Source organism: Centruroides vittatus, unplaced genomic scaffold (assembly GCF_030686945.1).
Source record: "Centruroides vittatus isolate TY-2023 unplaced genomic scaffold, ASM3068694v2 scaffold_861, whole genome shotgun sequence".
Lineage (NCBI taxonomy): Eukaryota > Metazoa > Arthropoda > Arachnida > Scorpiones > Buthidae > Centruroides > Centruroides vittatus.
Genome location: NW_027122718.1, coordinates 6,003,378 through 6,026,682, shown reverse-complemented (window position 1 = coordinate 6,026,682; position 23,305 = coordinate 6,003,378). Strand labels below are relative to the sequence as shown.

Below are 23,305 nucleotides of genomic sequence, written 5' to 3'. Positions count from 1 at the left end.
ATGCCATGTGTGAGTACAGGCATGTACTGTACATAGGCACTACAATAACTAAATAACAACACCGGTTCATAAATTATTAAATTATTGTAGCTTTTGATGTACTTTTCTAACACATTTCAAATATCTGACAACTTATGATCAATTTTTGTCTTACAATAGAAGATGCATATAACTATGTCCTTAGTGCGTAAATTGATATAGTTTTAATTTGATTAGCATTCGCAGCTTAAAGTATAACAAACAATTTTATAGCCAATATTATTTAATTTTATAACTTTGAAATAAAAAGCCTTACAGAGTGAACAATAAATTTCTCCCATTGTTTACAAATTTTAATGCATTGACTGCTACCATGTTACTGAATGAAATACTCCTCAATGTCAATCTCGGTTATGCAGGTTATGCAGGTAAGCAATACTAATTTATAAAATTTACTCTTCAGTCAAATGTGTAACAAAAGATTATTTTTGCCAAAAACTACATGAATTCTCATAATTAATATTTTGGACAGGAAATATTTTGCAACCATGAGATAACTGAATCAAAATCAGATAAAATCAAATATAACAGAGATTATAATAACGAAATGTCTAGCAGAGATCAACCAGGTCAAATGCTTTATTAGTACTCAATTCTAAGAAAAACTGTCAGATAGCTAGTATTTAAAAACGTATTGGCTAATTCAAAATATTTATAAGTAGTATTAGAAATAAATCAAACCAAGCATATCAAGAATTATTAGACAAGTATTGATTTCTCTAGCTAAAATATTAAAGTTTGCTTAGGTAGTAAAAATAATAAATATTAAATATATGAGAATAAAGTATTTTTTAAAAATTTTTTTATAATGCCATAATAACTAACAATTTGTAACATATTACATATTATATATAAAAATAATAATTATAACTAAAAAGTTATGCTTACTAATATACAGGCATCCTTTGCCAACCACAGGGATTACATTCCAAAAACATGGCACAGTTGGTAAAATTGGAGTTGACAAAGCAGAGGTTCTAAGGACAATAAGGGTTTAGGAGAAGAAGGATAACCACAACACTATATATATGTTTTTACAAAAATAAATTCAATTTTACATCAAAAATAAGTATAGACATACCTTGCTTTTGGAATGCTTTGCTAATAAATGCTTTAAAATGATTTTCAACTATATCCATGTTCATTATTTTTGGTGATTGCCTTACTCTAAAAGCAGTTTTCAGGGTTTCATTCATTTATTATTTATATGTTTCTATCTGTTTTTAGACCTAGCACTATTGTACACTTAATAAATAATAGTGTAAGTATGTTTGTGGGAAAAAAAAAAAAAAAAAACAGATTTGCTTGATAGTAGTGAGATGGAACCTAACCTGTCATTTTAGAAAGGTATGCCTGTAATATAAAAAAAAAACTTTGTAAATCAAAAGCAATGAAAAAAATCCTAAAGTTGTCTCAAACTAGTTAAGAAGCATCATAATTCTTAAAATTTAAGAGCTAAGAATCAAAGTCTGGCTCACTGTACTTTACAAATCTTAAATTTCTTTGTAAGTTATCAACAATGCTTCCAATTTTCCTTTAAATAAGTTCAAGCTACATTCAATGATGGGATCAATGATTATAAAATAATCAATATAGTTCTATACCATTAATAATAATAGTAATAGAGAAAAAGAATATTGTTTTAGGGGCATTTAATTGAAAATAATGTTTTATTATATAAAGAAAATATAATTTTTTTGATTTGTTTTAAAATACAGTATAATTTGTGTGTAATCAAAATATTAAATAATATTACATTATTATTAAAAATGTTCATATTTTCGTTAATTCAATTCTTGATGTTATGTTATTTCAAAACCACAGTTTACAAGGGGTGCCTGTATATACTTTTGGTATACAATTATATGCATTATCTATACAAACAAAATTTTATGAAATAATTAAATCATATACAGTAAAGCGTCGATAAGTGGAACGTCGGTAAGTGGAATGGCCGGAAAGTGGAACGATTTTCAGTCGGACTGTGTCGTGCTGAATCGAATGTTTTTGATACTAAATTTACTTCTAAAGTATAATTTTCATGTTTTTTATATTCTTTAATATATTTATTTTGTTTGTACAAAATGCAGAAATAATTTTTAACGATACGATAGCCTCGATGATTATTATAAAAATTTTCGTTAGGCTTAAAATCGACGAAAATTCAACACGAAGCGACACGCAACGGAGAAAAATTCAACAGGAAGCGATACGCAACGGAGAAAAATTTGAACATCGGACAGGTTAATGTATTTTTTCGTACAAAGTCGGAAACTGGAACAAATCATTAACTGGAAGGACCCCAGTCCCCAATTGGTTCCACTTATCGACGCTCTACTGTAATTTATTCATTTTCTTGAAATTATTATTTGTATAAATTATAAATCTGAAAAGCAACTTAGCCTTGCTATTAAACACTGGAAAAATTTTATTTTGTTAACAGGTTTGATGCTTACTTTTGATGAAAACCAACTTTGATATTAAAATAATTTATCGCATGGACAGGAAATATCAATTCTGGTTCATTTGTATAGCTTAATTGGCATCAAATACTGTACTGTACCTCTCTAAATTCGTCTTCTCAACCACCTCCATATTTTAATTCTTAAAAATATCAAAGACGTTCTCTAAGTTCATAAAAACATTATATAATAAAACTGATATTCCCTGTGATTTTCCATAAATTCTATCCATTCTATTTCTATTAGGCATTAAATCGAACTGTTCAATATAGCTACTTTTCCAAAATTCTTTCCTAAGTTTCCATTCTATACGGTATCAAAAAATTTTGAATAGTCTCTCTCTCCTCATTATAAATCAATACTAGCAAACTTTCCACTTTTGAGGATAATTTCTTACTCTTACTTTTTCCATTAACTCTCATAGAAGAACAATTCAGTTATTTTCCAAACACATCCAAGCTTCAATTAGATTGTCATTTGGACTACATGCTTTATCATCACCATTTTCATTATTACTTGCCTAATTTTCTGTTGCCATGTTCTTCCATCAAACCTTCTGATAAACATGTTGAACTTTTCCTTTGAAATATTCCTTTCGTGTAACTAATATTCTCATCTTTGGACATTACTACTATTGTTTATCCTTTACTTGTCTAACAAATCTAACAATTAAATTACATTTACTAATTATTTCTCTTCATAATTATCTATAATTTACAAATCAGTGTTATATTTCTAAATGGCAGAAAACCTCTTACTTTAAAATAGTGAAATTTGAAAAAAAAAAAAAAAAAAAATCAAATAGTTGACCAAAAAAAAGTTTTTAACAAAAATGATAAATTAAAACAAGCTAAATACAACATTAATTAAACAATTTACTTTTATAGGCTAAATCAGTGATGTCCAAACTACAGCCCCACAGCCAAATCACTTATAAATGATAGAAATAGGCCAATCATTTGTGGCCCACATAACCTACAACTTATGCGCAACTGTCCTACCAACTGAGAAGTATGGGCACCATTGGGCTTATTACAGATCATGCATAAACACAAAAATATTTAAAAATTAATTTAAATTAACGGAGTTGGATTTCTATATCAATCACGTAATTGTATTTTTACAATACAATTAAGTAATTGACAAAAATATTTATTCTGTTATGTTTATTATTATTCTTATTACTTAATATTTTACCAACACTACCCAACATGATTATACTTTCAAGAAATTAAAAGTAATTTCTTATTAATTCTGATGCTACATTTTGAAAAATCAGCAAGAATGTCACATCACAGTTTTCAGATATTGAAATCTTTATTACATCAGGTTACTTATCTATGCATTTACCAATGTAATGTAGATGATGTATCATCATTACTGTTTAGAATTAATATCACAGGAAGCACTAAGCGGATGAAACTTGAAACTGATACCCCACATTCCTAAATTGAACATATTGTTTAAAGCACTTTAAATCAAAACTGAGCTTTATTGCTGCTAGATTTTGGAACAGTTTGTTCAGATCCATCTGACAGATGAAGTTCAAATAAAAAAATAAATTATTATTTACATTTGACAAATTTATAAGCGAATAAATTATCAGCTTATCAACAGAGGACATTTTATAACAGGTTTTACATAATTTTACAAATACAGAGTATCTAATAAAAGGCTGTCTCTATAAAGGAAGACTATTTTTTCCTGGTGATTGGACATGAAAGTGTGAGGATGTTTTACTTTTTTCTATAAATTTTTGGGTGTACTATAGATTACTCCCTATGGAATTTCAAAACTTTGATTATATATTGAAACTCAGGGGACCCAGACGAGTTCAACGGTACCCGATTTTTGGACCGGAAACGAAAAATAAAAAAGTTATCATACTTTTTCACTTACCATACTTTTTTAATGCTCTCATGAAGACGGCACCATAGTTGCTAGTACTGCCATCTTGCGGTAAAGTCTGCAAACCATGACGTCGGACTACGGTCATCTCCCGGAGGGTTAAACACGCGATACGAGAGCGGAGAGAGCGACGCAACTTCCGATCATCGCGCGATCGCCATTTCGGTTATGGCAGCGAACATGGTGGCCCGACTGACCTCTCGTATGGGCGCCACCACACGTCGCCATGTGCTAAACTAGTGATCGATTCACGGTAGTTCTTGAACGAAGTAAAAAAAGGGGGGAAACATCTACTAAAGGCAATTTTAACGGCAAGCGACGGGACTCCCGATCGCGATAGCGAGGCCGACTTAGCGGAGAGCAACGCCAACTCCCTATCATCGCGTGATCGTCGAAAAAAGTATGATAACTTTTTTATTTTTCATCTCCGGCCCAAAAGTAGGGTATCGTTGAACTCGTCTCGGTCCCCTGAGTTCAAATATATAATCAAAGTCTTGAAATTCCATAGGGAGTAATCTATAGTACACCCAAATTTGGGTATGTAAATTAAATTTATCTTTAGAATTTAATAAGAATGTATAGCAACCGTAATCTGACAGAGTACAATAATTTTTGCTATTTGAAAGTAAGGCAGAGTTAGTAGTCAGTTGCTAAAAGGATTCTGCCTTCACTGATTTGCTAATGGCTGAAAAGACAAGTGTCATATCTTTTAATTTGTTATTTTATTTTATTCTATTCTATTTTCACTTTGCTGTGTGTTATAAAACTTAGATACAAATCAATATTAATGAGTAAAAGTTATATTCATATAATGTAAAGAGCTGGGAGACTACTGCTGGTATCTTGTGAAAAAGTGTACGCAGGGTACAAGTGGAAATCAATAACCAAACAGCATTTGTAAAGCTCATTTATGTACGCTTTTAAAATGTTACATGTGTTTAATGTTTAAAGGTGCTTAGCAGTGTACATGTCACAATACAGAGTTATTGTAGGTCAGCTTGTAGAACAACTATTTGGTGCAAAGGCTTTTAATATCCTGTGAGATTAAAACATGATCAGGATTCCATGTAAAAATGTGGATTCCCATCCTGATATATCAACAATGTTCAAAATTGTGTAAATAATCACACAGTGAAACGAAACCACATTGGAATGATTTTCACATGTAAACTACATGTGCTATATCTATATGCTATTCTGTATACACCCATCTGTCTTTTTACATGGTTTATTTTTATGCAATCCATTTTTTACAGAGAAAGAACAGTTTATTTGAAAATTTTTAAACAACTTTTTGTTAAAATTCTGTTATTCTTAATAAAGCTATCATACTATTTTTGTTGAAAGATTGGTTTTAAAATTACATGTTTCTAAATCAAGACTTCATTTATCTTTTCAAAATACAGTACAGTACTGTATATACAACAGAAAATATTGTTGTATATACAGTATTTTCTGCTTAGCATAGGAAATATAAAATAAGTTTAATTTTAATTTAATATGTTATATTTCCTATTCTACCTTGTGTTTACTATATTTACGTACAAATAATGTTAATGATAAATGACATTAGAATAAAAAAAAAAGCTAGTGCTTCTTTTGTAAATTGCTTATTTTTTTTTTGTTCCATTAAAGTTGTGGATCCTATCAAGCATTTTTCTTCAGGTTATATATACAGTCAAACCTGTTTTTATGCAGGGGATAGGGACCGCATTAAAAAAAACGCATAAAAAAAATCTCACGAAACTTCACGAATGGCTGTAAATAATAGTTTTCGCAACACAATTTAAAAAATATTTTTTTTTATGCGGTCAACAGGGACCGCATAAAAAAAGTCTCACATAGAAAATAACTCAAAACCGTACGAAATAGAATTTATTGACAACAGATGTCAGCACTTGACTGCATCGTCTGGTCTATCGTCTGTTTTACATATTTTTGTCCAGGTGGTGTTTTGTTGACTTAAAAAGTAAATTATTTCATTTTTCAGCATATTCATGCAATAATATTACTATAATAAGTGCATTTATGCTATAATAAGTTTATTTAGCTATAATAAGTCAACGTAAGACATGACGAATCGCACGAGACTAGTCGCCAACTATACCGCACAAATTAAAAATTCGCATTAAAAAAATTCGCATTAAAAAAATCGCACAAATAAAAATCGCACATAAAAACAGGTTTGACTGTACTTTACTTTTTTATGTGATATTTTTTATGTGGCATTCTCTGAATCATATCCACTGTGCAAAAAGATGGATAGGTATATATATCATTATACAAAAATGTGTCTATATCTTTTGATCCTTGCATGATAGGAAAATTTAAAAATGCATTTTAAAAGCAGCAGGGTTTTTTTTCTATGGTAACCAAAAACTACAAAGGTATAAAAAAAAAATCTGATGTACAGGGGCAAGCCACTACTGATTTGAGGTGGAGAGAATATATTTTAAATTTAATAAATTAAAAATTGCAACCCAGCATTGTGACGACATCACACTAAATAATTGCTCATTGTTTTTGGGAAAGTCTATGCACACATTGCAGCTGAGTAGGATAGACTCCCCCTGTGATTGTTTGGTTTGAGGATAAAAGTCATAATGAACAATATCTGTTATATTCCATCAAACACACACACAATCTTCTGTTGATGAAATGCATGTTTCGATATGGATTTTTAAGGTAGCCGGTCGTAAGATCACATATCATCCTTTGTCCGAGTGCTACGCACACGTTTCTGGAAGTTTATACAGAATTTGTCCCAAGTTTACATTCATAAAGTAAACATGCTCAAATAACTATTTGAAGCTGACATTTTGACACATGTTTTCATACTTATTGTAAACAACTACACAGTTCAAACAAATTACTGTGAAAGTCTAAATTTAAAACAGTAATAACAATAGCATGCCATCTATAAGGAATACTACATAATTAATGTTCAAACTAATAATTTTAAAAATAAAAAACAACCTACAAAAAGTCTGTAGGTTTTTTTATTGATATTATTTTTCATTTCATGTTTACTTCATTTATATTTTTCTTTTAAGATAAAACATCTTAGAGAAAAAAATTCTCCTATCTTAAAAGAAAAATAAAAAGTGATTTTTTAAAAAATTTAACATATTTAAATTTAGAAATAATAGAAAAAAAAAACATTTATATAATGCCAATATATCCATATAGTTTAAATTTAGTAACTTTCAGATAATTTTTTTTCTCAAGAACAGATTATAAAAAAAGTACACACGTAATTTTGGAAATATTATATGTATCATAAAATATTTAAATTACTAATAATCTAAATTTATTAAATTGGTCATACAATCTGATATGTAAATGAAACTCGAAAATTTTTAAAATTAGTTATCTGAAATCTCACATTAAATTAAATTACCAGAAACAAAATATCAATATTTTTAAATGTATAATCAAATTATATTCAAATAAAATCTAATCATAGTAGGAAATAAATTTTATATATGTACACACACACACGTACACACACACACACAAACTACATTCATAGAAATATATAATAAGGTTAAATCACCTAAAATAGAAAATTAATTTTTGTATGCTTTTTAAATTGTTGGAACTTTTTATGAACAAATGTCAAAAATTTTGAATTTACAAAAAGAAGAAAATAAATTTAAGCGATGAAAAAACGATCTTGTTCTGTTGCAATATATAACAAAAGGTTTATTGAAAAATACATATTACTGTAATATCGTATTATTAAGAATCAGTAAAAATAATATACATTATTTTAATTTAAAATAGATATAACAGATTTGTTTATACATCTTTTGGATATATTATGAATCCATAATAAAAAATATTTTCAAATTAAGATTTCTAACAGTATATATCTAGTTTCAAATTGATTGGTTGCCAAGGTTAAACTATTCATAGAATAGGAAATCTCTGAATACTACCCAAGGACTTTATACAGTTACATAGCATAAAATAAATAGCAAAAAGATTATTTTTTCTGTTAAATAATAATAAATACAATAGTTAAGCCTATGTAACATTCATTATCATCGCAAATGAATAAAGGTTAAATTTCATTAATTGTTTTAACTTTAGAAAATTGTTCAATATATTTCACCTCCTGATAGATTATCAAAAGTCAAGTTCATCTGCAATATGATTAAATTGTCAAATTTATAATCCAAGGGAAACTATCTCCCCATACCTAAATGTAGGTTTTTGGGCCAAGGATAGCAATATGAACAAGAACATTAAGAGGAAATATTTTCATCTTTATCTAATTGTTAAAACCTTATTTGCACTAATAAAACTATTTGATCTTTGAAAAATTTAAGTAATTTAATGTCTTAATACAAGGATGTCATAGATTCTAAGTATATAATTAGCATTACATGTTATTTTAATTAGAAACTAATAGAAATTATTATTTAATATAAAATGCTAATTATAATGAATGTAAAAACCTGGCAAAATTTGTTTAAAATTAGCCACATTTACTCTTTCTCAAAACAGAAAACATACACCAAAATTGTAATTTAGCTGAAATAGCAGTTTTATATTATTAATCTAAAAATAGTCATGAATCACATAATTTATTATTATTTTAATAATAATAGTTCAAATTATTTAGAATATTTGTATTTATAAAAATTAGAAAATAAAATCAAGCACACAGATATATTAGCAAATACAAAATTATAACCCTATAAAATTCAAGGAAAAATAACTTAGAATTACATTACATACTTTCATTTACATCTAATATAATTTAATAGATTTTAATTATGCAAAAACCAAAATGGATAATTTACTATTGATATTACACTTAATTTGTTATAAATGTATTAAATATAATGTTGAATACCTGCAGAATTAATAAAACACACATTACACATATCTTAGAAATATTGCAGAAGAAAATCTGAATAATGCAAATTATTTGTTTGATTTAATGTTTAATTATTCTTAAATAGATTTATTTAAGAATAATTAAGCAAATCACATAACCAAATTGTGAAATATGTAAAAATCATTAATATATTCAATTTCTGTAAATTAATATAAAATAAATTGCATTACACAAAAATTAACATAATAGCATGTTTGCGCAATGATATTTTCCGTTATGCTTACGGTCTTTTTTTTTTTTTGTTTTGTCTTTTCAAACTACAGTTAAATAATAATCACACATCGACAAAAAACCTTTAAAATGCAGCTTTTTATTAACTAATCAAATGTTTTCGGCCATTGGAATGACCGCCTTCAGGAATAAAAATTGAATGATTTCAATTTTTATAAAAATGAAGTTTGTTATGGAACAATTTTGAACATTGATTTTGGAGCTTCAAAATCGTTCCTTAACAAACTTTGTTTTATGAAAATCGAAATCATTCAATTTTTATTCCTGAAGGTGGTCATTCAAATGGCCAAAAACGTTCGATTAGTTAATAAAAAGCTGCATTTTAAAGATTTTTTTGTCGATGTTTGATTATTATGTTTACAAGTTTATAAATAGTGTGACATTAATCATCATATATTGCATTTGCATGATTACTTGTTGTATTATAACATTACATTTTGAAAATAAGATTATTGACAGATGGCAGTCATAATTTCAAGGAAATAGCATAACATAATGTAGCAAAACAAAATTGTTGACTGAGAAATATTATAATGATCAAATTTGAAGTTATACAAACCTTGGAAATCTTAGATCTGAAAGAACTGGAAAATTATTTTATAAATAAATAAATTTATGTGGAAAGCTGCTAAGGAACAGAAATGCTTACATCAAACCATTAGATTTATTATCAAAAATGTTCCAAATTTCAGATATATGTTCAGATGGATTGTTTTAAGCCTTTCAGCATGAGAAAAATGAAATAGTGTCTTCTTTTCACTCACAATGTTTGAAAAAGTAATGTCAATCTTTTGTTACATATTGGCCCCATTACAAGCAAAAGATCACTCCAATTGGCTACTGTTAAAACTTTATAAAAGAAAATACTAAAATGCAAACTCACTAATAAAATTGAACAACAAAGGAAATGTTTGAAATAAAATCCAGTTGTCAATATGGAATAACAATAATAATATGGATTAACATATTATTATTCTTAAATTCTGATGATGATCACTTTTAATTATTTTAAAATGTTTCTGTATACTTCAGTAAGTACTCTTAACAAATGTAAAAGCTTTGAATAAAACATATTGCCATTTTATATTAATTTCAAATTTTATGCATTTCTACTTCCAAGACAGATTCTAGAGCAAATATTCTTCCAAAACACAATTCTAAAGCAATTGTTATGATTATTCAACTCAAAACTTTGATTAAATATACAAGAAATCCTCGCTAATTTGAACTAGGATAGTTCAAAATCTCATTAGTTTGTAACTGTACCTTTGTCCTGTCCAGATAGATTTACATGTTAAGGAATTTGGTTAGTTTGAAATATGGCTACTTTGTAACTCAAAATGAAAATTCTGTCAGAACTGTGATATGTGTATGTTAACTCATTTGTTTAGATCAAAGTGCTTCCATTCTATAAGAGAACAATAGACCAAGAACAACTCTAATCTGTTCAATATGACTTCTTTTACAGTAACATTTTTGAGTGTCACTTACCCATCTACTACCTCTTATCTCAAAATATGGCTGGATTTTGAGATTGCAAGAGTGGGCTACAAGTAGCAGATTGAGATATTTGTAGAACTCTAGGCTACTACTTTTGAGCCACTTTAAAAATAATTTGGGCTACATTTTGAGGAATTCTGCTTTACTTTTTATAAAACCTATCTAGCAACTTGTGAGGTTCTCTTCTGCAGGTAAACAGCACACCAGATGTGTGCTGTTTACCTGCAGTTTGTTTATATTATTACTAGCAGATGAGCCCGGCGTTGGTCAGGAAAAAAGTAATGATAGCGAAGATTAAGATTATTAGATTATAGTTGATCTTGCCTGTTTTCACTGGGTACAAGAATCAGGTCTCACCTCTTTCAAGACTAATTATAGAATTTTTAGAAATATCTAAAAATACATTCAATTTCCCACAAAAATGAAAAAAAAACTGCATCTAAAATAGTACAGAGAAACAGTTTTTCAGGGCAATCCTTAACCCTCTCCCTCTCCCCCGCAGGGGAAATTTTGAAAAATCCCTTCTTAGTGTACATTCTCATGACGTACCCTAACTGTATACCAAATTTCAACTTTCAACTCCTAACCATTTGGGCTCTGTGCTTATCATCATTATTATTAACTCATCTTGATTATATTATAAGATTATTAATTAATAGAAATAGCATTCTATATAAGTAGTCATATTCTGTTTACTTAATAAATTACATCAGTTACATGGCATTTGGCATATTACACAGAAATATGTAAATTTCAGATAATTCAAAGATGTAAATATTTCATCCCCTGAATTTCAAACTAATGAGGATTTCCTGTAATATGTTTATCTAAAATCAAGGCATTAAAATTACAAAATCAGTAAAATATTATTAAAATTATTTGGAGAACATCACAAATAAATCAGATACAAGATATTTAAGCAAATTTATGATTTTCTGATCTCAAAATGGAGAGTATCAATAATGGATTTTAAAATTAAAGCAATTACAGTACAATAAATATAGCAACAACTGTTTGTACTCACTTTAGAAGTTGCCTATGCTGATGATGATAATCAAGTGATAAAATTAAGCAGGATAAGTAAATAAGCCTTAATAAAAAGTCTGGTTTTATTAACTGGCATCAAAAAGATTAGTTAAAAGAAAAATGTATAACTTGATTTATTACAATTATTATTATTATTATTAATTATTAAGGTGCAGATAGACTAGTGAATTATTTTTGAAAATCCCACAAAAGCAACTTCGACGTGGATTACACTACTAACAATAATTGTCATGATTATCTATTGGAAGATTCACACAATTTCTGCCTTCTGAATTATTGCAAAACTGTTTACACCAACCTTTTTTTATCCAGGGATCCCTTTTCCTCTTAATTTTTTTATGGACCCCCCTAGACATTGCACAGAAAAAAAACCTTTATTTTTTTCATTACATTGTTTCAAATTGGAAAAATATTTTAATACTGAAGCTCTGAATTTCAGAAAAAGTAACTACTGTATTTATGAACTAGCACTTTTAACACCTCTTACCTTGTCAAGATGGAGTTTTGCACAGAACTGAAGGTTAGGGTTAAAATAAATTGATTAGCTTTATACTGGAGGGAGACCATAAAGTTTATAGCCTCCCTCCCTCCCTAATCTTCAAGATCTGGAACAAACTGACGCAAAAGTTCAGAAATATCACTGTCAAGTGACATGACGCTGATGGTATAAGATTCTCCTAATAGACCCCGGTTTTATAATCTCTGACCTTTGTCAATGAGATATATATGTCGTATACATATTCAATATTTTAAATAATTTATATTTTAACCCTTATGCAAGAAATGAGTAATAAAGAAATTAACAATATATATACTGTAGAAATTTAATTCTCAGTAAAACAATTGTTCTGAAGTAGAATTACCATATAGACAACTAAAATATCACAGTGAACCCCAATTCAGTATTTTTTTCTGTGGACCCCAGTTGAGAACCACTGGTTTACACTATCAGCAACTCAGATTTGTAACAGTTATTTGTTGAGAGTTGAGTTTTTCCTTACTATATTATACAACATGATGCCAATAATACACATTCATATTGCAGTAGCATTATTAGTTCTATGTAACCATTACTATGTAAAATAAAAAAGAAGCATGTACATAGATGACATGACCATGTAAAATTCAGAGAAACAAAGATGCTAGACAATATTTAAGTAATCCACTTTTTATATTATTTAAATGTTTTTCAGGACAACTAGTCCCATCTTTAGAATTCAAACAGAATGGAACAAGATTCAAATTAGAATCTACGATTCATTTTATAATGTTCCACTCTGTTAGGATTTTGAAGATGGAAAAGATGTCCCAAAAAACATTTAAATCACAATAAAAGGTGAAGTCATTAATCCTGTTTAGTGCAGGAATGGCCACTCTTCTTAAGTGTGCATGCCAGAATCTATAACGCAAATTTTCTCAAAAGCCAACTGAAATTTTTGGAAGCATATTATTATTTTGTATCATAAACATTGAGAGAACCTTTACAAATAATCAAAAATTCACACATATATATACACACACACACACCATGGTAACCTGATAAATTCTTTAAAAAAGAAAAAAATATATAAAAAAATGTTAAATATTTATTTTTTTAGGATGGGCCCTGGATTGTATGCCAGAAAAAGCCATTGGGCTGCCAAACATGGCACACCAATGATTTTTATGCTAGACAGGGGTGCCCACATGACATGCCAATGACATATGCTATACAAGGATGCCCATCCCTAATCTAGCATATTTGTTTCATATTGAGTATGAGAATGTCTATAGTGCCTAAAATTATCTACTGAACATTTAATGTAGAAAAATTGAGTCAAGGAGATATAAAAACTTCATTTGTCTCAGAATCACTTTTCTTCACTTCCTGTATAAACTAGCTCCTTAGGTTGGGTAATTTTTGAGAAATTTCATTGACATTAATATTAAGTTTTTTGCAATTAACATTTCTTGTTTTTTATTTTCATTTCTATAGCTTGCAGAACACACATCCCACAATATGGGGGTTTTCTTCATATACAGATATTAAAATTTTTATTTTTGTGTTATTCCTTATCTTCTTGCCTTCTAACATGTTAAACTTTCGCTGTTTAACTCAGCAAATGTTAAAACAAAGTATTTCAAGAAATCGTGTGAGTACAGTTATGCCTGTTTAGACAAGCAAGCACAGGTGTCACACAAGAACTTACAGAAATTTCAGGAAATAGACTTACAAAGCTGTTTACACTAGCAATAGTAGTAATGGACAGCAACTGGCACAAATTTTCCCACTAGTCTAAATGAAGTCTTAGTAATTCATCTAAAATATAATGGAAGTAAGAATGCCAGCTATTCAAACTACTGTACTGTAAGCACATTTAAACTAATATGTAAAGCACCACTTAAGACTGAATATTAACGTGAAGACAGCTTAAATGCTTATTTAACTAATGATGGCAATTATAACCAAAAAACTTTACCTAATGTAATCAGAATTTAAGTGTATTGGGCTTGTGTTTTTAAAATTCTAATTCTGATAAAACTAGACAATTAATAACAATATCTATGATTCCAATAAGTAGATTCTATTGTATGATAAAATCTGTTATTTTAAAAGTTTTGACTTGTTTGTGGTTTACAATGTGTGTTCCTTTCTTGCAAACTTTCAAATTCACACAAGCATCTCCTAGTTGTTGCATTAAAAAAAATCCAACTTCTCGAATCTGAAAGTCATTGAAGGATACAATGTAGACTGACATTGAGTCAATGACTGCACAGTTGATGGTTGAACCTATAACGACCAAACAAATTTTGTTTGACATCACCTCTGACCAGTTTGCGCCAAACTTTACCTCAAACCCATGTGCATATATATTGTAAAATGTTGGGCTTGTTGCATTATTGTATTAAGAGTAAAAATTCATCTCAATCATTTTTTTTGCCAATTTCAATGTCTATTTTCTCCTATTCAATCCTATTGTGGAGAATATGTACATACAAGCTTTGCTGTTGATATCGGGAACAAGTTAACATGTTTTTAGTTTAATAAAAATAAAGCACATAATAAAGCCAATGACTAGTTTCTGAGTATAATGATTCCATGCAATTTCAGAAGAAAACATAAATGCTATATGTAAATTTTAGGAGTCAAAACTTTGTGAAGTTTGAAATTTCTAAAATCTGAAATTTGTAGTGTTTGTGTTTTCTCTCCATTAATAGGGATAGATAAAATGGTAATTGATGACAAATTTGGGATGTTTTTGGAACCCATTTGGCCTGAAAGAGATATATTTGACCAAATAGAAAATTGAAGGTATTGTCTGTTCAAAGACGTTAAAACAAAAGACAAATGTCTTTTTCAGATTACTTAGATCAAACATTTAAAAGTGTATGTGTTATGGACAAAGTGGTTAATCGGGCATTATGAATAATGACCAAAAAGGGCACGCAGTGTGATAAATATTGATTAATTTATCAAATTGACCAGTCATTATGAATACTGCTATCACCTAGTCGGGCAAAGTGATGATAATACATTAAGGAATGATCATCCATCCAACATACGCTAACCAATCGGCACTCTTGAGTTGTGTGTGCATATCGCGTTTAGTACCAAATTTTAAATTCTGCAACATTTTAATTTGATTAAAAAACTCCACTTATTTCATTTAGAAATATTTATTTTTTGTGAATTATTTCAAAGTATTTTTAAAAAAACATGTAATCGTTTAAAACTAAGTACTATTAAATATATTAATTAAATGGTAAAATTTTACCTACGAGCACCATCATGGCGGTGGTCGCAACTGTTTGCGCTCCTGACAGATTCCTCCGGAGGGGAGGCGCCGGCCACCCGCTGAATGTTTAACATCACTAGCTATTGATACATACTAGATATTGATACGTGTGTTCAAGAACTACCGTGAGTAAATAAGTAGTGATGTTAAACAATCGGCGGCCGGGCGGCGACTCCCTTCCGGGAAGAATCCGTCAAGAGCACAAACAGTCACAACTGCCGCCAAATTCGGTACTAAACGCAATACGCATGTGCAACTCAGATTTGAGTGCTGATTGGCTAGCATATGTCGGATGATCACTTCTCAACGTATTATTATTATCACTTCGCCCGACTAGATGATAGCAGTATTCATAATGACCAGTCAATTTGATAAATTACTGAAATTTATTACAATACCTGATTTTGTTGGTCATTATTCATAATGCCTGTATTAATCACTTTGTCCATAACATGTGCAATACAGTACAAAGAATTACATATGATTTATTAATAAATTTTCTTGCAATGTAATGTTAATACATAACATTTTTAAATACATTTTGTTACACAGTATTGCCTTTATAATAGCCTGTACAGGTAATACTACAACACTATACATACTATCTATTACTATTGGTCATGGTACTAAGATTTATCCAAAAATGGGACTTGGAATTATTTCTGCAGTTTTTTAAAGAACCGCTTACTATAAATCAAATTATAAACTATATTTCTCTAATTAATAAACAATATTTAATAATGTAAAATGATTAAGAAAAAACAATCACCATATGTTATTAAATATATTTCAACAAAATCAACAATTTTAAAAATTTATTAATAAAGTAGAGGCATAACAAGAAAACGATCAAGAGGGAGCACATGGGTGTAAACTAGAGAGAGTACTAAGAACTCTTCTAATAAAATGTAAATAATAACAAAGAACAATTGTCAACAAAGTTAAATGTTATGCTAATATTAATACTAAAAAATGCCAGCATTAAAAATCCACTGTTCTGGTCATCACAGTATGCTGTTAAAATATACAGAATTTCATATATTAACTGCACTACACAACAAATCAAAGAAATTCTGCTAATTATATTACATAACTTACAAATTTGATATATTCTAGAAGTTCTATCAACAGACAAAATTAATTATTATTCGAGGGCCATATAACTATTTAGTACAAAACATCCAGTTATAATAAAGTGCAAATGTTAGGACAAAAGATGTAAAAACAAAGACAATCTTCAATTTCATTAACAAAAACTATCTAACAAAATATAATCAAAAATTGTTTTAAATACAAAAACAGAATTAACAAGCTAAGAATTCTATTAAATAATCATTTTCATTAAAGTATTTCTTACAATAAAATTATATGAAATCATCATTATCCAAAGATAACAAACAAGATAAAAATGTTTGAACACTAAAAATGCATTAAACATATACATACATTCATATATCACAGACATAGAGTAATTATTTGTATCAGTTTAAGAAAACTACTGAAAGAATTATTTAAATTATGAGCCATTTTCTTTGAAAGTGCTGTAAGTCCATTTTTGACGAAACATTAGTTAATGATAACAATGAATGCAATCTGCTATGAACTTTTTATCTATAAATAGTTTTAAAAAAAAATCCTTCAAAATTTTCATCATTTTGTCAATATAAATTTACATAGTTAATGAAATTACAAATATAATTACTTTGAAAGTGGTGTAAGTCCACTTTCTGCAAAAATTTAGTGTATATTCCTACAGATTGTTATACCATCATACAACACTGCCGAAAACATAAGTTTATTTTACACGAAATGAAACGAGATGATTTTGTTTCGACAAAACCACTAGAAAATGCAATTCTAAGAGGACGAAAAAATACTACTGGTGAAGAGGTAAATTGGCTGAAGATATGTTGAATAAGGGTTTTAAAAAACAAACAATATACAATGTTGTATAAAACTTCATTTGATGAAAATGCAGAGTTTAAAACAGATTTATCTCCCAGACAAGGAAGACCGTGAAAATTTGAAAATATAATATTAGCACCTTTATATCATCGTGCCAGGCCATCCATCATTCAACATTATGATGGATCTATTACCTTATATTCCTCCAACACATCACAACTATTTTCAAAAACTTCCTCATAATGATAAAAATTAAAAACGGCACACATTAATAAAAAGTTGTAATTAAAGTAATTTAAATGGCATTACCTGAAGAAATATTGAAATAAAGCCTTTTTATATTTTGTTTTTTTTTTACATATTTAATATGTCATAAATGTATGATTTTCAATTTTGTTGACTTCGAAAGTGGTGCAAGTCCATTTGAGGTCATCAAAAGTATAAGTTTCTTTTAACTAATACTTTAAAAATGATCACATTATAAACTTAAATCAATTTAATATTTAAAAAACATAAAATGAGCATATTAACATATACCAATATTTTTCAAACCATTCAAATACAAACCCTTAAATATCTCCTTATAATATAAAATAGACCACTTTCAAAGAAAATGGCTCTTATATCATAATAAAAATACTAATTATTTACCTGTGTATAACACCAGCTTTCTGCAACAGGCGTACTTATTTCATTAGCTGGTGGAGGAGAAGGAACTCTTGATACAGCCATTCTCTGACAATCCTCCCTTGCAACACGTTCTGAAACAAAATAAATTCAAAATGAAAAATAAATCATCACTTTCATACTGAATAGGATATATAATTCTCTGAATACTACTATTATTTCACTAATAATTTTTTATTATGATAAAAAATGTCGATCAAAAACAAAGTTTTGCGGTAATCGGAAACTGATTCATTATCGTTTTTACACAAAATATAATTTTATATATATATAAAATAGCTAATTGTCATCATCCATTAAACTAGTTTTGTTAGCAATTAAAAGTGCTAAATTAATTATTGCTTAAAAAATGTGAAACCAATATGTAAAAAATACCAAAAGCAGAAATTAAAATACTTGAATATACTATAAAATATTGAGTGTTTCAAGAGTAAAATAAATAAACAGATATACAAAAATGGAAGATTAATTCAAATGAAAGCTTAATAATTACAATCTCAATGTAAAAACCAATTATGCTGTTTACTCATTAGAAAAAAAAACATTAAACTTTTTAAATTAGACTTTAAATCACTAAACACTGAATATTAACTTACCAACGACTTACATAGTTTATATTACACGCGAGCACTTAAAAGCTCCTTAAACAAATTTCATTTCCAAAAATCAGAGCAATGGCCTTTAATTATTAAAGTAACTCCACAAATTAGCCTTACAGTAGCTAATAAAACCCTAAAAGATTTTTACACGGGGATTACAAGTTTCGTTTCCTTTAATACCATAATAATTTGATATCAAAAGTAAACAGCGTTAAATCTTTTTTTTTTTACATTCCGATTTCTGGATTTTATCCAGGAAAAACAAGGGGGAAAAAACATTTCCAAGCGGGCTAATTTAACTAATTATGAAAGTTACTTTCCATCAATAAAGGGCGCTACGTCGAAATTTCCAATTCCAAAACAAAGCCGGATCATTAAGAAAGTATATCGATCAGACCTAAAAGCAACCTTCAGACATAAAGACACCCGACCTTATTATTATTAAATTTCGGGATCCTACCTGGCACAAGGTTCTCTGACAGATTGCCGGTGGCCAGCTTGTCGGAAACAAAGACGTCGAAAGAAACAAATGTGAATAATCCACAGTCACCTATACGGGGCCGAACGCCCTCGACTACATAACTCGTCCGACACTTAGAGGCAAAGTGAAGTCAGCAACCTCCAAGCACTGACCAAAGCGCACACCAGTCGGTTCTGACACCGTGTGACCTGTCACCGAATGACTGGGGTTGAACGATCTGAGCGTAGTGTCAATGCTCTCCGAGAGCGGGGACTGCTAACAATGCCGTCCCGCTTACCGGAATACACGTCACGCGGCTACCAACCCCCAAAAACGTGACGTCAAAGGATGTATCCAGGGTGGCAACACCGAACAAAAATGAGAGAAGATAATTTTAGCCGGTAGAAAGCGTTCGAGGAGGTCAATGAATGAAAAAAATATAAAAATTCCCCCCACTCTTTACAGGCCGTTCACCTAGGTCGCCTCCCCTTCCCCAAAGCCCATCTGTCGGGCAGGAGGAAGAAAAAAAAAAATGGGACTTATCTCCAGATGGCGCTTCGGAAAAACTAACCTAATCTACTCCGGGACGGAGAGAAAGCTCAACGACCGACCCAGATGAATAGGAAAAATTTGGACGACTTTGATTCTATCTAGCATTAAGCCTAAATAAGTTAGGACAATGGCATAGATTGGACGAGAAAAACCACTTCCTACTCTGGCTATCGAAGATATTCGAACGACGAGTGCAACGAACCCGGTGGGTCCGCCGTTTATTCCGGGAAGAAAATCTGACGTCATCACTTTCGCCATTTGACGATTTCCGGGTGACCCGAACTAAATAGTACGCGGGCTGTGCGACGGATTGTAAAATTTAGAAAATTCGAAGGATGGGTTGAAACGAGCGCAACTAGACGAGCAGATGCTATTAAATATAATCGATAGTAAAATGCGATGACACTAGATGGCACTAGTCTGCGTCCTTGACCCGGCGCCGATCGTCAATAAGGCGGCTGCGAAGGCAGTTTCAAAGTCACATTTTCGTTTGGCCCCTACGAACGAACACGATTTTACATTGGCCACCACCGATATACAGGTAATTAACCCCTTTATGTGCAACGAACTGAGGTCGATGTCGAAACCTGTTTATGAAGACGGAAATAGCAGCAGTCTTCTGCCAGCTTTCTTCTCTTCGCCACGAGGTCAAATAGTTCTCTGCTTCATCACAAAAAGAACCACGCGTCGGACTGCGGAGATAAACCAAACTCTTATCAGCAGGAGCGGCACTCGTCCTTGACCTCTCACCCCTACGACTCGTTAAAAAGAAAAAGAAAAAAAATTAGTCGAAGGACGAAGCCGCGGGCTGGAAGCGGGTGGTCTATATCGCAGCTAAAGAAAACGTCCGGGCGTTCGATCACTCTTCGGACAGGCAGGACAAAAACGACGCGATAGCGAAACGGACGGGTTCATTTCTCCTCCGCGGGAAGGAGGAGGAATGCACAAATCCAGGTCAACCTTCCGAATGTAGGTTACGCTCCGGAGTAACGAGGAGACTCGGCCCAGATGTCGACCCGACTAACTGGATGGTTTCGGAGGCATGTCGTCCCGGGACAGAGATGGGACCGAAATAAACGAATAAACTTGACAGATGGCCGCCTGCTCGATATACTGAGAAGGGGCGCGTTCGGAAAAACGCACCTTTCTTTTCTTTCGGAGGGTAGGAATTTGCACGATAAAAAAAAACCTTCGGGTAAAGAGAATTTTCGACAGGGTGCGACACCAAACGCCATTAAGGTCACGTCCTCCGTATTGGGTCAGTGGATACGCTCGCGAAGTCATGTGGGTTAAGTTGTCGGCTCTACTTACGGGCATTACAAAACGCCCGGCATCTTCGTCCGGCCGAAATTCGATTCCATCGGCAAAAATTCGAAATCGTTACGCCATACCTGAGCCGAGCCAAGGATGGTCACTTCGGTGCATCGTCTTTAACGTCAACGAGATAGCGCACTTTCGATCACGGATCCAGAAGCCAGATGAAAAATTGAGATAAGATCCGGATCAATTTGACCAAAGTGTTTTCTCCAATAGTAAAAAGAGAAAGTAGCTGGAGGTTACTATATTTATAATTAAAATGACTAAATGCTACACTTGGAACACTCGTTGCATGTTGATGAAAGTTGGACATAGGGGAAAAACTATTAGGATCGCCTGTGACCTAGCTAGCCGGAATATCCAATGTATGCAGTTGTAATTGTTTTCTGTTTTTTTAAGGATAGTCGTACTTTGGAACCACGTTGCAATTTCTGCTGCGAAGCGTTGGTGAGGGTTTTTATGTTATAAAAGAAAAACAACACGAGCTTTTGTAGTGCGCTTCTGGAAAAGAAACACAACCAAAAGAAAAATATTTTAAATTAATTTGAAAAATCGAAATATAAATAAATTAAGCATCCGTAGGCTTTGACCTTGGACGTGCAACTAATTGGTACAGCCGCGCGCGCGCACAAAAAATTTGTTTCCTAGCATAATTTTTTCTACGAGCTTATCTACACAAAGAACGATCGATAAGACGGCTCGTCCTCCAATCGATCTACGCGCGGTTCGCGGCAATGGAAAACCGGGCCGAAAATCTATTTTTAGTAATTTGGATTTAAGGACAAAAAATACGATTTAATGAATCGCATTAGTCAATAGAAAAAGTTATGTTTCTCTATCCCAGTCGTTTCCGTTCAACCTGATTGAGTTTACATTCGTTTTCTTCCAGAATCCGGGATAAATTATCCCACAAGAAATCTATTTTCTTCGCCAGTCGTACGACCCAAAGACAGAGAAAGTGAACCGACGTACAGAATATAATCTTCCTCTTCTAACCGGTATATCTTACCTCGACCACGGTAACGTTAGCTCTGCCCACCACGCGTCAGAGCAAATGCGACGGTACTCGTGCACTCGCTTTAAATAACTCGCTTTGTCATCCCACGTGGTCGTACGTACAGTACAAGCTAAAGCTAAGCTCTTACGCTCACGCACTGTCTACGTAATTTTCGTCCCTCTAGTGTATAAAGGAAGTGACTATAACGATTTTTCTACCTTATAATTCCATTAATATTATAGCTCACACCACATCATACATGTAAAAATTGCATTTTACTTTTATATTAACTAATGATCTATCCGCGAAATCGAACTGAAAAATAACCAGTTTTCCAAAAAGAATGGAGAAAAGTTAAGGTTTAAATAAATTCTGTTAAAAGGACATCAAGTCAATTAACAGATGACTTTCTTGGTTTTAAACTAAAGCATTAGACATAGAAGAGTTCGTACAGATATGTAAGGGAATAGCGAGGTTGAGGCCGAAGTTTTAAACGCGAAAACGTGTACGTCGGACGTTCAGCGCCGCCTTCCTGTAAGCCTAGAAGTTTGACAATGGCGTTTGAAACGTCGAGCATGATTCCACCGACGTTCCAAACGCCATTGTCAAACTTCTAGGCTTACAGGAAGGCGGCGCTGAACGTCCGACGTACACGTTTTCGCGTTTAAAACTTCGGCCTCAACCTCGCTAATAAATAGAAAAAAAGTACTGATATATTAGACTCCTGTTTTAAACTGGATTTTTTCTAAATAATAGATCAAATCATAAAAAGTTTTATTGTTATGTAAATTTCCCATTTCTATAATTTTAAATTTATAGAAATGATATCGGGATAAGATATTCAGAAAAATTTCCGTGCTGAAGACAAATGTATATCTTATTTTTGCTGAGAATCTGTAGTTTCAGCAATCACTGT

General features: G+C 31.0%; 1 protein-coding gene across 6 annotated transcripts in view; it reads right to left on the bottom strand.

Moving 5' to 3' along the window:
- The window catches only part of rdx (BTB/POZ and MATH domain-containing protein rdx), an 85,823-nt gene that overhangs the window by 23,651 nt on the left and 38,867 nt on the right, over positions 1 to 23,305 (bottom strand). For 4 of the 6 annotated variants that reach the window (XM_067288486.1, XM_067288491.1, XM_067288489.1 and 1 more), the window contains one exon: positions 18,429 to 18,538. In XM_067288486.1, the coding sequence (XP_067144587.1) occupies positions 18,429 to 18,538 (110 nt within the window). Of the gene's footprint in view, positions 1 to 927; positions 1,017 to 1,120; positions 1,270 to 18,428; positions 18,539 to 19,523; positions 19,947 to 23,305 lie in introns of those variants that run through there. The other 2 variants (XM_067288490.1, XM_067288492.1) reach the window with 2 other exon arrangements.